Source organism: Mus pahari, chromosome 19 (genome assembly GCF_900095145.1).
Source record: "Mus pahari chromosome 19, PAHARI_EIJ_v1.1, whole genome shotgun sequence".
Classification (NCBI taxonomy): Eukaryota; Metazoa; Chordata; class Mammalia; order Rodentia; family Muridae; genus Mus; species Mus pahari.
The window spans coordinates 31,636,742-31,651,408 of NC_034608.1; the positions used below are offsets into that span (position 1 = coordinate 31,636,742).

The following is a 14,667-nucleotide window of genomic DNA, read 5'->3' on the forward strand; positions in this document are numbered from 1 at the left end:
ATGCACAAGTGCCTGACAGGAGGCTGTGCTGATGCTAAAAGTCAAGCTCAGTGTAGGCTGGCAAGGTGCCCTTCTCTGAGCCATTGCACCAGACCAGATAATTTCACTACAAAGATGCTAAGAGCTGTGGGACACCAGGTTTTAAATCAGGGCACAGAGACAACAGAACACATGAGCCCCAGTTCCTTAGCAGTCAGTCCCCAGCCAGGTACAGTGGTGCACAGGCCCGCCTGCAGATGCAGAGGAAGTCTCCCTAGGGTGTCCCTCAAGCAGCTCCAACACGATCTACAGCCTGCAAGCTTCTGGTGCTGAGAAACCTGGGGTTCTTGTTTTGTTACCCCATGAAGCCCCAATTCCAAGAAGCATACAGACGAGCCCCATCCATAACCCAGAATTCCCTGGCTTGACTAAAGCATGCAGTATGAAGAGTGGGACACAGCTGAGGTCATTTCCCAGGGTTCCTACTGGGCCCTACCACAGGTTCCTATCCCTTTACCCACTCGGGACCACCTACACTTCGTCTGGCCTACACAAGTCAAAACCAACCTAGGTGTGATAGGTACCACCTATGCTCTTGTATGTGCCCAGTGATAGTTTTCCTTTTGAAACAGTCTAGTCCTATCTGAGAAGGCTGGCCTTGAACTCACGGAGGTCCTCCTGAGTGGTGGGATTAAAGGCATGAACTACCATGCCCAGCTTCCAATAGTGCTTCTTGCCAACAAGGGGCTTCAAGCTACAGCTTGGTGGAGTGGAGCTCACACGGGACCTCTGCCACATCATCTGACTCAAGTGATGGGTGTGTGCCCTTTCAACCTCAGTACTGAGCAGGCAGAAGCAGCCTTACCTCGGTTTGAGTCCTCTGTGGTCTGTATAGGACAATCCAGGCCAGCCTACACAGCAAGATCCCTGACTAAAGAAGCTGTTGAAAGGAACCCTCAGGTCCTGCTTTGCACCAGATCCTGCCAGGGTTACTCAACTCTAGGCTCTGAGGGCCTCTCGGGTCCTCCAGCCTTAGCCAGCCTCATCCTACCTCACGCTCAGCAGCTTTCTGAGCCAGTCCACACAGCCCGTAGCAGGTCAGGATGCAGCAGCCATCCCGAGCCTCACGACTGACCGCCGTAGGTGCCACAGATGACTATGTCATATGAGGGCAGGAGGGAGGCCATGGCCTTCTGTGATCAACAGAGCCTGTGTGACCAGGCTTTGAGCCAGCTGAGGACATGGCGGCCTCACTGATGTGCTGCCCCCTTTCCCAGACTCCAGGGAAATGGGAGCAGTCCCAATCAGTGTGAACCGGAACAGCCTTTGCAGGTGAGTAGCGGTGGCCCGGGACAGAGTCCCTCAGTCAGAGGGACTTTTGCAGCCACCTCAGCTGGCCAGCAGCTCCCAGGGAAGTAACAAACTAGCGACTGAACCGCAGCCTCAGCTCAGGAAGGGGGTGTTGCCCCTCGTGGGGAGAGGGACTCACTAGAGACACCGGGACACCTGGCATAGTCGCTGGGTGGGACAGAACTAGAGCCCCCCCCCCCCGCACAGGCCAAGCAGCCCAGAACTTACCTGCATGAATGTGTGACACTCTGTCACAAAGTCCCCTTTGGTGATCTGCTTAAACTTGTCACAGATGTCTGGAACACTGCTGGCTTCCAATATAAATTCCTGGTGTTGCTTAATTAAGGTCAGAGCAACCCGGAATATGATTTTGGAGCCTTCGTTGAACAAACAGTCCCAGATCCGTAGCACCGTCTGCAGAGACACAGAAATGTCCCATCACTTCACAGCGGCCCACCCAGCTCCTGGGGCTGATGAAGGTGCTCACCTCCACAGGTAGGATGTCAACAAACAGGCAGATGAACCAGCGAGACACCAGCAGGGTCCACAACACACCATGGCCATCCATCAGGGCTGCCACCGCTGGTAGTTTCATCCTCACCAGCTCTGCTAGGACCTCTTGATCAGTCTTCAGCCCCAGCATTGCTGGGCTATAGTAATCTGCCACACAGAGGGGGAGAAGGGGAACTGAGAGACTCAGATCAGCAGGGCCTGGGAACAGTGGCCTGTATGCCCAGCTACTTGGGAGGCTAAGGCAGGACGATCTCAAGTTCGATGCCTGCTTGAGCCACAGAGTGGGTTCAAGGACAGCCCAGATAACTTCCTAAGCCCCTGTTTCCAAATGAAAGTTCCAAATGAGGGCTAAGGGAGGGGCCCAGTGGCAGGGCGTTTGCATGGCATGCACAAGGTCCCTGGGTTTCATCTCCTGTACACACATACACACAGAGACTCACTCCCTGTGAAACGACACACAGGTTTTGAGTGATTCTACTTCCTCAGTAAGTCCTCAGGGCATCGAATTCCGGCCACCGCTGAGCGGTGAGGAATGGGAGTTATGGGTTAACGGGGCAGAGTTTCAGCCTGGGCCTCGGGGCTGGGATTCAGCTCAGCTAGACAGCATGCAAGAAGCCTTGGATCTGATCCAGTGCCATATGAAACTAGGTATGATGGCACACACCCCAAATCCAAGACTTGGGAGATGTAGTACTTGGCTGCATAGTGAGCCTGAGACTAGCCACATGATGGGGTAGGCAGAAAACAGGAGTAGGAAAGAAGTGTCAGGGTGGTAAGTCTTATCTCGTAATAAAAATCAAATCCACACACGTGCTTCCAACACCACTTCATCCGAAGACACGCATCTTACCAAAGCACTTCTGGGCTTCCTACTCAGTTTTTTTTTTTTTTTTTCTTTAACTTTTTATTCGGTGGGCGAGGAGGAGCATGTAGGCCGTGGAGCCAAGCATTCGGAGAGCAGAGGGCAACTTGATGGACTCTGCTCAACAAAGTGGGTGGGTCCTGGTTATAAATCAGTGGGTAGCCAAGGAAACCAGGCTCCACCCACCGGGCCATCTTACTGGCCTGACTACTTAATTTTGTAAGTTGTTAGTTCAGTGTGTTGTTATAAATGTTAATGCCTGATTTGCACTACAAAAGAAATCACCCCGTCCGTGATAAAACAGAAAACCATGGTACATGAATTATACACCAAGAAGTGAATGCAAAACAGGCACCATGCTGCAGGAGGAGCAGGCTACATGCATTGGATGTCTGGGTGAAACGGGATCATTCTACCACCATGGAGTTCCAAAGCAGCCGATCTCAAAAAACGAAGGAAGGAAGGAAGGAAGGAAGGAAGGAAGGAAGGAAGGAAGGAAGGAAGGAAGGAAGGAAACCGAAAACGCTGTCCTCTTGCACACTTGCTTTGAGTCTGCCTCTTGGGAGCCTTTTCACCGTTCGCTGTTTTTGTTTTCGTTGTTTTCTTATTCGGGTGTTTCTGGGTCCTGGCAGTTCTCTGAGATGTCAGGATGACCTACACACTGCGACTCTGCTGCCTTAACCCCCTAAACACACAGATTACACACTAGGATTACATGCCTGGCTCTCCTTCCTAACTCTGCACATCTTGTTTATCTGGGAGAGGCGTGTGCAGAGACAGCCCAGCTCTACCATCAGCTCAGCAGAGGGACAGGAGCTGAGCGGGGACAGCAGAGATTTGCAGAGGAGCGTTTTGTGACCTTGGCCCTGCTTGGAAGCTTAGACCAGCTTCCAAAAATAGAGATGTTAAACTCATGCTCTGAACTCCACGGAGCTGAGCCGGTCTCCAGGGGAAGGACTACATTAACCCACCACACCTCCACGTTCCTATCCGTCTCCTGTGGAAGCCACACCACTGCAGAACCACCCTTGGACATTAGGCCAGTGTGCATAGACTGGGTCAGAGCCATGCACAGCCTGAGCCCCAGGATATCTAATCCTTTGCTCACAGCCGCACACCAGGCTCGACCCCAGCAACCCTGCCTGGCCCCGGTCAAGGCAGATGCTTCCAAGTTCTAAGTTTGATACTTATCACTCTCAACGCTCTCCACAACGAGGTTGTATGCACTCCATGGCATGCATTCTGAGACTCTGCCTATTGGCTTCTGATTATAGATAAAGAACCTGTCAAAAGCACTTATCGCCGGGCGTGGTGGCGCACGCCTTTGATCCCAGCACTTGGGAGGCAGAGGCAGGCGGATTTCTGAGTTCGAGGCCAGCCTGGTCTACAGAGTGAGTTCCAGGACAGCCAGGACTACACAGAGAAACCCTGTCTCGAAAAAACAAAAACAAAAAACAAAAAACAAACAAACAAACAAACAAACAAACAAAAAAGCACTTATCATTAGCAGCAGTATGCAAGAGCCCATATTTGCTGGCAGAGATAGGCTCTGATTGGAACAAGTGAGCCTTCACCTTTTGCTGTAACCCCACCGTCATCCCGTGGAGGCCAGCTCAGCTGCCCTCCCTGCAAGCAGCCTAAATGAAAACAAAGAACTGGGTGGTGGTGGTGGAGACACACGCCTTTAATCCCAGTATTCAAGAGGCAGAAGCAGCTGGGGTTCTGTGAGTCCGAGGCCAGCCTAGTGTAGGCTGTAGTTCTAGGACAGCCAGGGCTACACAGAGAAACCCTATCTCAAAAAAAAAAAGAAGAGGACGAGGACGAGGAATGTGGTGGTGTTGGCGGCAGTGGCGATGATGATGATGATGATGATGATGGTGGTGGTGGTGATGATGATGATGATGATGGTGATGGTGGTGATGATGATGATGATGATGATAAACAGCTTGGGGAAAGCTATGTATGGAGACACCAACTCCTGGGACAAGGAATAACGCTGAGCCTTGGACCCCAGAGCTATCACACTCTAGGAACCCATGAAATAGTACCTTATCCTACACACCCAGGCCTTGCAGGTAGATCTCTCCAAGGGCCAGAGGCCCAGCCTTGGAGACCAGTGCCTCTCCCTTGCTGTGACCTGGGGTTACCACTCAGCTCCACCTATCAGGATACAGTCACATTCCAAGTTCAAGGACATCCCAGGATCTGTGCCACCGACCAGCCCTTTGGGATAAAGGCTCTGTGTTCCTGCCTTCGCTTTCACCTACACCCCAGGTGCAGCATAAGTGGCTACACACTGGAGAGGAAGAATGGCCATCAACACACCACCACAGGGGCCCCAACCCACAGAGTGGCAGTGTGTGCATCTAGAAAAATCCTGCTTGGACTGTCATAGTGCCTGCACTGAGGGATTCTGAGAAAGGATAGCTTCCCCAGCATGTGTCACAGTACATGGCTGGAACTCCTATCTTACCTGTTTCTGGGTCTAACTCACACATTATCATGGGCATGTTATCACGGGCATGTCATCACAGGCATGTCATCACGGGCATGTTATCACAGGCATGTGCACCCAGGAGAAAAGAGCACACCGAGGCCCGGTCCAGGAGTCTTGGGGTGCACCCTGCAATCTCAATCTCTCTCTCTCCCCCCCCCCTCTCTCTCTCTCTCTCTCTCTCTCTCTCTCCTTTTTGAGATGAGTTCTAGCCTATAGCTCAGGCTGTTCTTGAACTCGTGACTTTCCTGCCTTAATCTTCCACGTACTAGGAGTATGGCATACACTGTTTTGTTTGTTGTGTTGTGTTTTGTTTTTCAAGATGGAATTTTTCTATGTAGCTCCTGGCTGTCCTGGAACTCCCAGACTGGCCTCTGACTCAGAGATCTGCCTGCCTCTGCCTCCCAAGCACTGGGACCTAAGGCGTGTGCCACCATAGCCCAAGGATACACTGCTCTTCTTAATGGACAGAGAGAGCTTCTGTGGGTTTGAAGATCTGTATCTTCTTTTCATTCCCCAGTGAGAGAACTTGGAAGAGGAACTGGTGATCAGGAGCAACAGAAGTAAAGGGATTTTAAAAGAAACCATCAAGCTGAGGGTGGGGCAGGGGAGGGGAGGTGTTCATGCAGCCCCTGCATGGAGAATCGGGGGGGGGCGGTTCATGCAGCCCCTGCATGGAGAATCTGGGGGGGGGGCATGCAGCCCCTGCATGGAGAATCTGAGGGGGTGGTTCATGCAGCCCCTGCATGGAGAATCTGGGGGGGAGGGGCAGTGGGGAGGTGTTCATGCAGCCCCTGCATGGAGAATCTGGGGGGGGCGGTTCATGCAGCTCCTACATGGAGAATCTGGGGGGGGTTGGTTCATGCAGCCCCTGCATGGGGAAGCTGGGGGGGAGGGGCAGTGGGGAGGTGTTCATGCAGCCCCTGCATGGGGAAGCTGGGGGGGGAGGCGGTTCATGCATCCCCTGCATGGAGAATCTGGGGGGTGGTGGTTCATGCAGCCCCTGCATGGGGAAGCTGGGGGGGGGCAGTAGGGATGTCCTCAGGACCCCAGGAGGTCCAGGCCTGCTGGAATGAACGGTAGAAGACCCTGTCTCATAAGTGAGATATGGCTGTCAGAGTGCTTACCTAGTGAGTTCGACCCTGGGCACTCTACTCTATCGATGACTATTCTCTCCGCACTGAGAGTACAGTCATGAGAGGAGGGTCAGGGGCTCAAGGTCATCTTCCACGTATTGCAATTCCATGTATTCAATGTTCAAAAGCAAGTTCAAAGCCAGGCTGGACTACCTGATAAATAAGTTAGGTGTTGTGGGCACGCCTTTAATCCCAGCACTTTCGAAGCAGAGACAGGTGGATTTCTATGACCTCTGTGATTTCGAGCCAACCTGGTCTACATTGACAGAGTTCCAGGACAACAAGGCTCCATGTCTGTCTCAGAAAAGTAAGTAAGTGCTGGAGGGATGGCTCGGGGAGCACTGACTGTTCTTCCAGAGGACGGGGTTCAAGTCCCGACACCCACATGGTGGCTTATAACTGTCTAACTCTGGTCTCAGGGGATCCCATACTCTTCTGCTCTCTGATGGCACCAGGCATGCGTGTGGTGCACAGAAATGCATGCAGGCAGAAAGCCCATACACATAAGAAAATTAAAAAAAAATCTTTTTGTTTTCATATTTAAAATATATGAAAATTCCTAAATCCTAAACCCATTAGTTATAATGAGAGACTGTTAAAGGCGAAATAAGGACTGAAAAATTAACTGGAAAATGAAAACCATGTCCCTGGTGGGGAGATAAAACCCCAAATCCTCCTTCCAGAAGGAAGGTGCCCCAGTATGTGGGCGCTGCATGGTACTGGGATCCCCTTCAGGGCTGCCATGGCTGGAAGAGGGACCTGGGATGATCTGCCTCAGGTGATTTCTGCTGCTTGGCTTCAGGAGAAGAGGCAGATTCACAAGATTTAAGTCCCAAAGGACACGCCTGACCCAGGACCGAACCTATGTGGCACATGAGCCACCCTACAGCCAAGGTGGGTGGCCATCGGAAAACCACTGGGAAATTGAGCATGTGCTTAGACTCAGCCAAGACCAGCAGGCAAGGGGGTCCCCCGCCAGCCCTCCTGCATGAGGACCTGTGGCCTGTAGAGGTCTAGAGCCCCTTAGCACCATGGTTATGCCTGGTGGATGGGCCCTCCAGGTACACACAGGAATTCTCCACCCCAGAGAGGCCAGCCATCAGCCTGGTGTCAGAGTCCTTCTGCATGACATGAAACTCCCATCTGAGGAGTCATCATGACAGACTGACGGATGGATGGATGGATGGATGGACGGACGGATGGACAGACGGACAGACAGAAGGAGCAGCAGCATGGGGTCAAGGCTGACTCAGGACCTGACTTAAGAGCCCCACGTTCTGGGACACTGTGGTGAGAGGAAATAGCGGTAAAGGCCGAGTGCTCAGTCTGCAGGCAGGCAGGATGCTACCACACACCTGAGGAGTTCTGTGAGCCTAGGCCAGCCTGGTTTATGTAACAAGTTCCAGGACAGTCAGGGATACATAGTGAAACACTGTCTCAAGACAGAAAAGTCCTCAGTCAACTTCAGCTCAGCTGCTGAATGACAGGAACCACTCCAGGGAGGCAGAGGAAGGATGGTTGAGGCTAGACCCATTCTTAGTCAGAGGTCTGGGGGGAGGATTGAGACAGCCCTGGGCTAGTCAGGTGGCCAGTGAATCTCTCGAACCTCGGTTCCTTCTCCCTGAAGAGACTATGGCACATCCAACAGTTTTCATCAGACCTTGATGGCGGGCCCCCGGGTGAGGGGGGCTGAAGAACGCCTGACAACACAGGACTTGTGAGCACACAAGGGGCCCCAGGATTCTCCTATGAAGCTGCATCCCGGTGCCTCAGACCCTTAGGGCCTCTTTACACACTCCAGATACTAATCCTGTCACCTGTACAGACTACTCACACCTGTCTCCACACCAGGAGCTACCTCACTCACCTCATCCTTAAACAAAGCTGCTAGCATGGGCTTTTTGGTTTTTGAGACAAGGTCTAACTGTATTAAGCCTTGGATGGACTAGAACTTGTAATGTAGGCCAGCCTGGTCTACAGAGTGAGCTCCAGGACAGCCAGGGCTATATAGAGAAACCCTGTCTCAAGAATAAAGAGAGAGAGAGAGAGAGAGAGAGAGAGAGAGAGAGAGAGAGAGAGAGAGAGATTGAGAACTTGTAATGTAGACCGGGTTGGACTTGAACTCACAGAGCTTGCCTCTGCCTCCTGAGTGACGAGATTAAAGGCATGTATCTCCATGCCCTGCTTCCTGCCAGCTTCCACATGTCCAGCTGGGCTGTGACATACAGACACAATGACCAAAAGCAATGGGGGGAGGAAAGGGCTAATTCACCATATACTTCTACATCACAGTCCATCATTGAAGGAAGTCAGGACAGGAACTCAAACAGGGCAGGAACCTGGAGGCAGGAGCTGATGCAGAGGCCATGGAGGGGTGCTGCTTACTGGCTGGCTCAGCCAGTTTTCTTAAAGAACCCAGGACCACCAGCCCAGGGGTGGTATCACTCACAATGGTGCCATCAATCAAGAAAATACCACATGCTTGCCCACAGGGCATTTTTCTTAGTTGAAGACCTTCTACCCCAAATGACTCTAGCTTGTGTCAAACTGACATAAAACCAGCCAGCCCACATCCCTGCCTCTGTGCCTCACAGACTAACAGCAGCAGCAAGGAGAACTTGCTTCTGTCTGGTGGGCCCCAGTCCACCAGCATCTCCCTACCGCAGGTCTCAAGCAAGGCGTGCACCTCACGTACGTCGCAATCCTGTCATGGTACAGAACCCAGACTCGGAAAAGACAGCAGGACATCAGCCTTTTGCTGACCCATTCCCTAGACCTCCAGTCTCCTTATCTGGGAAATGGGCTTGACCAATATAGAACATACAACTTTGGCTGAAGTGTGGCTATGTTTGAAGTTTAGCAGGAACCAGGAAAACAGCCTAGGCTAGAGGTCACACCCCACGCATGTTCTCAACACCCTTCTGCAGAGCCTCACATGGGACTGGTCAGACAGGAAGTCCTCTGCCCCAGGTCGCCTCCCTCGGGATAGCACTGGCACTTCCCAGGGACCCTCACTGTAGCCCGGGTCGACACTGGCGTGTTACCATCGCTGGTGACTGTTCTCTATCAATCAATACAGAAGGCACGCAGGTTTGAAAAGGACTTCCCACTTAGACAGCAGCAACCCTTGACAACGTGCTGAGTTCTGACAAGCCCACTAACACACTTGGACTCTGTGGCTCATCTGTGATCAAGTCAGCTACAAAAAGGCCACGCACACAGGGAAAGGACCATGAGGACACACAGCCAAAGGCAAGACCACACCCTAAGCAGAGAGCACAGAAACCCAATTCTCCTTAACGTAGGCTTCCACAAAGCCAGTTTTCACTACACTTTTTTTTTTCACTTTTTCTCTTTCCAGTGTTATATTAAACCCCAGACCTTCCCTAATAAAAGCCAGAAAGTGCTCTATCCCTGAGTTAACACCCCAACCATTTCACTCCATCCTGATTTGGTCACCCAGACCTCTTCAAAGATACCAGAGGCAAGGCAGGGTAGGGTGGGGTGGGGCAGGGGAGGGGAAGGGCAGGGTGAGCAAAGAGAGCTTTCAACCCACCTGGCAGTATCCTTCCAACAAGAGCGTCCAAGAGCCAAAAAGCCTCCTCTTCATTCTTCGTGACAAGGATCAGATACCCAGCTATGAAGTTCATTCCCTGAAACCAGAAAACAAACTTCACCGAGATCTAAACACACAGAGCACATAGCAGGTTCCGTTCTTTTGCCCTTCCTGGAAACTCGTGACTCTAGACCAGCAGTTCTCAACCCTCCTAATGCTGCGACCCTTTCATGCACTTCCTCATGTTGTGCTGACCCCCAACCATAAAACCATTTCATTGCTACTTCATAACTGTAACTTGCTACTGTTGTAAATCCCAAGATAAATGTGTGATATACAGGATACCTGATATGCGACATACCCATGAAAGGGTCTTTGACCATACAGGTTGAGAACGGCTGCTCTTGACCTACCTTTGCCTAGCACAGTGGAGACCCAAAGCTAGTTGTCTGCACTGTTCAGCCAGCCAAGATGTGGGCATTGAGCATGGAGAACGCTGGCTGCCACTCAGAATATGACACCGAAGGCGCTCTCCTCCTGATGCTGGCCTGTCAATGTCAGTCAGTGCTGCCTGACCTCTAAGGGATCAGCCTGAGCCGTCTGACCAGCACAGAGGCCTTGCAGAGCGGAAACTGTTAGTGACCGTGTCTGTAATGGCAGCAAACATCAGCCCGGCCTGGTGACATAGTCCTGTAGCCCTTCCAGCTTTTTCAGAAGCTGAGGCGGGAGGACCAGGAGTTCAAGGCCAGCCTGGGCAACTTACTGAGACTCTGACTCAAAAAAAAAAAAAAAAAAAAAAGTGAGAAGAGGACCATAAGATAGCTCAAGGGGAGGCACGAGCTCTGCACGTCCAATCCCCAGTCCCCACAAAGGACAAACAATGAATGAGTGGGGGGATCGTGGTTCTGCCTGGAGGAGTGGGGCACTGAGAGGATTCTCTCCCTAACGAGCAGATGGCACCAGGGTGCCAAGTGCTGGCACAAAGCCAGGCAGAGGCCATGGCCCTCGGAGCTTATGGGGACCTAGGAATGTCACTTCTGGGAGGATAAAGCTTTTTGCACAACTCCGTCTCCTGGCCTTTTGTTTATCTATCCTTTCTAAAACCAGCGTGCATTCCTCTAGAAAGGAGGGATGAAACCCAGCTTTGCACAGACGACAGGATAGGCTCAAATAATACCAAACTGGCACCGCGCGTGTGGTCTGTGCCAAGATACACGTACCAAGAGGAAAGGCTCACTGCCAGGCACAGAGCCCCCACATCTGTTCTCCACCCAGAGTGTCCTCAAGAATGAGACTCAGTGCACAGGTTACTAGATGCTCAGGGGCTGGGGACACGGCCCTAGTAAAGCGTTTGTCCCACAACTACCTGTGGATCCTCAGTGCCCATATGCAGAAGCCAGCACCATAACAGGTGCTGACCTCAGTACTAGAGAGGCGGAGACAGGCAGATTACCTGCTGGCCCAAATCCCCTAAATTAGCAAGCAGCGGGTTCAGTGAGCTCAGAGGCCAAATGAGGTGGAGAATTATCCCTAGGATGAGATGCCTGATGTCAGCCTCTGGTCTCTGCAAGCGCAGAAGCATGCACACGCACACTCATGATCACACGCACAGGCCACAAAGCTGAATGAAGTTCGCTGTCAGAGAACTTCGCGATCCTGCGGGAGATCCCTGCTTTTGTGCTCAGCACTGAAAAAAGAGAAGGGGAAGAAGGGAAGTGCACAGACCGAGGCGCCATGACAGGACAGAGGCCAGGGACCACTCTATGCTCCTGAGTCATGAGGGAGACAGCTCCTGGAAAGATGGCAGCGTGGGAACGGTGGTGCTTCACCTGTGTGAAGTCCATCCTCATCCAAAGAGAGTGCCCGGCCATTTGCAAACACTCTCTGACTTCCCCATGTTCCTGGCGGGACTGTGTCCCCAAAGCCAGAAGTCTCCTGCCTCAGTGTGGCTTCATCTGGAGACAGGTCTGCGCAGATGTCACTAGCTAAAATGAGTTCCCTTTGGAACAGGGACCTCCACTTAGATGATGTGTGCTCCTACAATTAGGGAGAGCCTGGACACAGACAACAATCCCAGGAATGTCAGATTCTGGGGTGAGGCCTGGACAGGAAGTAGGGAGCACTCTCCTTAACAGCTGCAGAGGAGGTGGCCCTGACAGTAGATCCACCCACACCCGGGTCTCACATTTCCAGCATCATTCTAAGTTAAGCCACGCAGTTTGCAAGTTCACTGGTCCCAGCACACCCTGAAACACAGTCAGGAAACTGCTCCCCAACTGGCTATCCACACAAGACCAAAATCTGCAGGTGGGATCTATGACACCAGGCATCCAGAAACACGAGAGAGGTCAGTACCATCATGCTCCCCACGGCCACCCCCCACACCCACAGGAAGCCTCCACAGTGCACCTCAGGCCCCGACCTCCTCCTACTCTGTGCCCACTCAACATCATTCCAACCCTTCCCAATTCCCACCCTCACCAAAGTCATCCAACAGGTGCCATCTGCTTTCCCAGCAGGGACACGCTACAAGTTAAGCCTACTGTGAGGAAGACATCCCTTACCCAGACCCCATGTACCCGGAATAAAGCGTGTACCCGCAAAAGGTCATTGTTGAGGACCTGTGGAGTGCCAAATATCCCTCCTAACACATGCCAGGTCTAAGGCTCCAAGGGCTCACCTGGCAGTACCCCACGTCTGGGTTGTGTAGCCCATATGCCAGGAGCACGTTGTACAGGGTCTTCTGGAGACAAGGATCCGCCGTCTTCCGGAACATCACATTGTCAGGGAATGTCCGGTTCAAGTCTACACAGAAATTCACCAGCACCATGAAGTTTCTCTGCATCTGCCAAGGTGGCCAGATTCTGGGTCGGATCTCTGGAATGGCACCGCCTGGCTGCCCCCGAGTTGCCCCAGAGAAGCCTGGCCACCACCTCAAGTGTGTTGCACACCTGAGCCTGTGCAGCACAGGAACAGCACGCTGCACCAGGAAGGAGAGCGGAGCTGGAGCCCAGTGCTCTGTCAGAATCAGGAATGGAGCTCTGGTCTCTCCACTGGACACTTCTAAACACCCTGTTATCATGGGAGAGAGCTTCCAAATTCCCTAGCATGGGGCACACCCCTCTGATCCTTAATCCCAATACTCTAGAAAGAGAGGCAAATCAGATTTCTATGAGTCCAAAGCCAACCCCTGGTCTACATAATGGGCCAGCCAGGGCTACATAATGAAACTCCACAAACAACCAAACACTAAGCTTGGTGGCTCACACCTGTAACTGTTAACACTCTCGAGGCTAAGGCAGGGTGACTGCTGAGTTCAGGGCTAGCCTGGGCTACAGCGTGCACCAAAGTTCCAAGAGAACTGAAACAGAAACCGCCTAGAACATAGGAAGGAGACCGGGCCAAGATTCCCTTCAGAGATAAACCAATAGAAAGAATTAAGTAAACTCAGGCTGCTGGGTTTTGTGCCAAGCCTTCCCTGCCCTACCCCTTCCTGCCCTTGTAGCCCTTCACCTTCCATAACCTCCCAGACCCAAAACATCTCCCCTGGAACTGTAAACATTCGGTGATGCAGAACGGTCACGGTGGCATGCTACTGCAGACTTGAGGGCAAGGCGGTCCCTGGTTCACCTACATGGTTCACCTACATGGTGAATCCATCCTTGACCATGGCATTGTCTTTCTACAGCCTAGGCAGAGCCGAGTGTGGATAAGGCTTGTGGCCCTGTCTGTGGTTCTGTGGACACGGCAAGCCCACCACATGGTCCTCTAAGATGGTTTATTCAGAAACTCAAGACAGAAGCCGGGACCTGGCTCAGGTGGCAGTGCCTGACTGTATGTAGAAAGCCCTGGGTTTCCTCTCCAGCACCACAGATACCAGGCATGGTGGCATCCACCTGTAATCCCAGCACTCCGGAGGTAGCCACAGGTCATTTATGGTTACATATGGAAGCCCAGGTCAGTCTGGGAGACCATTCTAAGACAAAAAAAAAAAAAAAAAAAAAAAGGTACTTGCCACCAAGCTTGGTGGCCTGAGTGCTATTCTTGGTCCCCACAAGCTCTCCTTGACTCTCGGTCCTCTCTATGTACACACAAGCAGATAATCAATCAATAAAATGAAACCTCTAAAACAAGCCAGGTCCAGGGGCTGCACCTCTTTAGTCCTACACTTGGGAGGTAGGGACTGGCAGATTGTGAGCCGGGGCCAGCCTGGTCTACATAGCAAGTTCTAGGCCAGCCCCAGGATTACACAGCAAAACCGTGTCTCAAAAACGAACGTATAATTTAAAAACGGCTATGATAGAGCTTACATGTGTCCCACAGGATCTACAGTCTGAGACAAACAGAGAGCGGCACATTAGTGTTTAACAGAGACAGTTTGGATTCGGGGAATTAGAATATGCATGTTTTCCCACAACACTTTTTTTTTCCTAAAAAGGCACTAAACAGAACCTTTAAAATTATTTCCCAGGGCTGGAGAGATGGCTCAATGGTTAAGAGCACTGACTGCTCTGTCAGAGGTCCTGAGTTCAATTCCCAGCAACCACACAGTGGCTCACAAACATCTGTTATGGGAGCCAATACCTTCTTCTGGTGTGTCTGAAGACAGCTGCAGTGTACTCATATAAATAAAAGATAAATAAATCTTTAAAATCATTTTCCAGGGCTGGTGAGATGGCTCAGTGGTTAAGAGCACCCGACTGCTCTTCCAAAGGTCCGGAGTTCAAATCCCAGCAACCACATGGTGGCTCATAACCATCTGTAACAAGATCTGATG

At 51.9% G+C, this 14,667-nt stretch overlaps 1 protein-coding gene across 1 annotated transcript in view; it reads right to left on the reverse strand.

Moving 5' to 3' along the window:
• Grtp1 (growth hormone regulated TBC protein 1) overlaps window positions 1-14,667 on the reverse strand; it is a 26,743-nt gene that overhangs the window by 2,625 nt on the left and 9,451 nt on the right. Inside the window, exons 4-7 of the mRNA XM_021218639.1 lie at window positions 12,571-12,695; window positions 9,891-9,987; window positions 1,817-1,989; window positions 1,558-1,743 (exon numbers count right to left, since the gene is read on the reverse strand). Of these exons, the coding sequence (XP_021074298.1) occupies window positions 1,558-1,743; window positions 1,817-1,989; window positions 9,891-9,987; window positions 12,571-12,695 (581 nt within the window). The remainder of the gene's footprint in view (window positions 1-1,557; window positions 1,744-1,816; window positions 1,990-9,890; window positions 9,988-12,570; window positions 12,696-14,667) is intronic.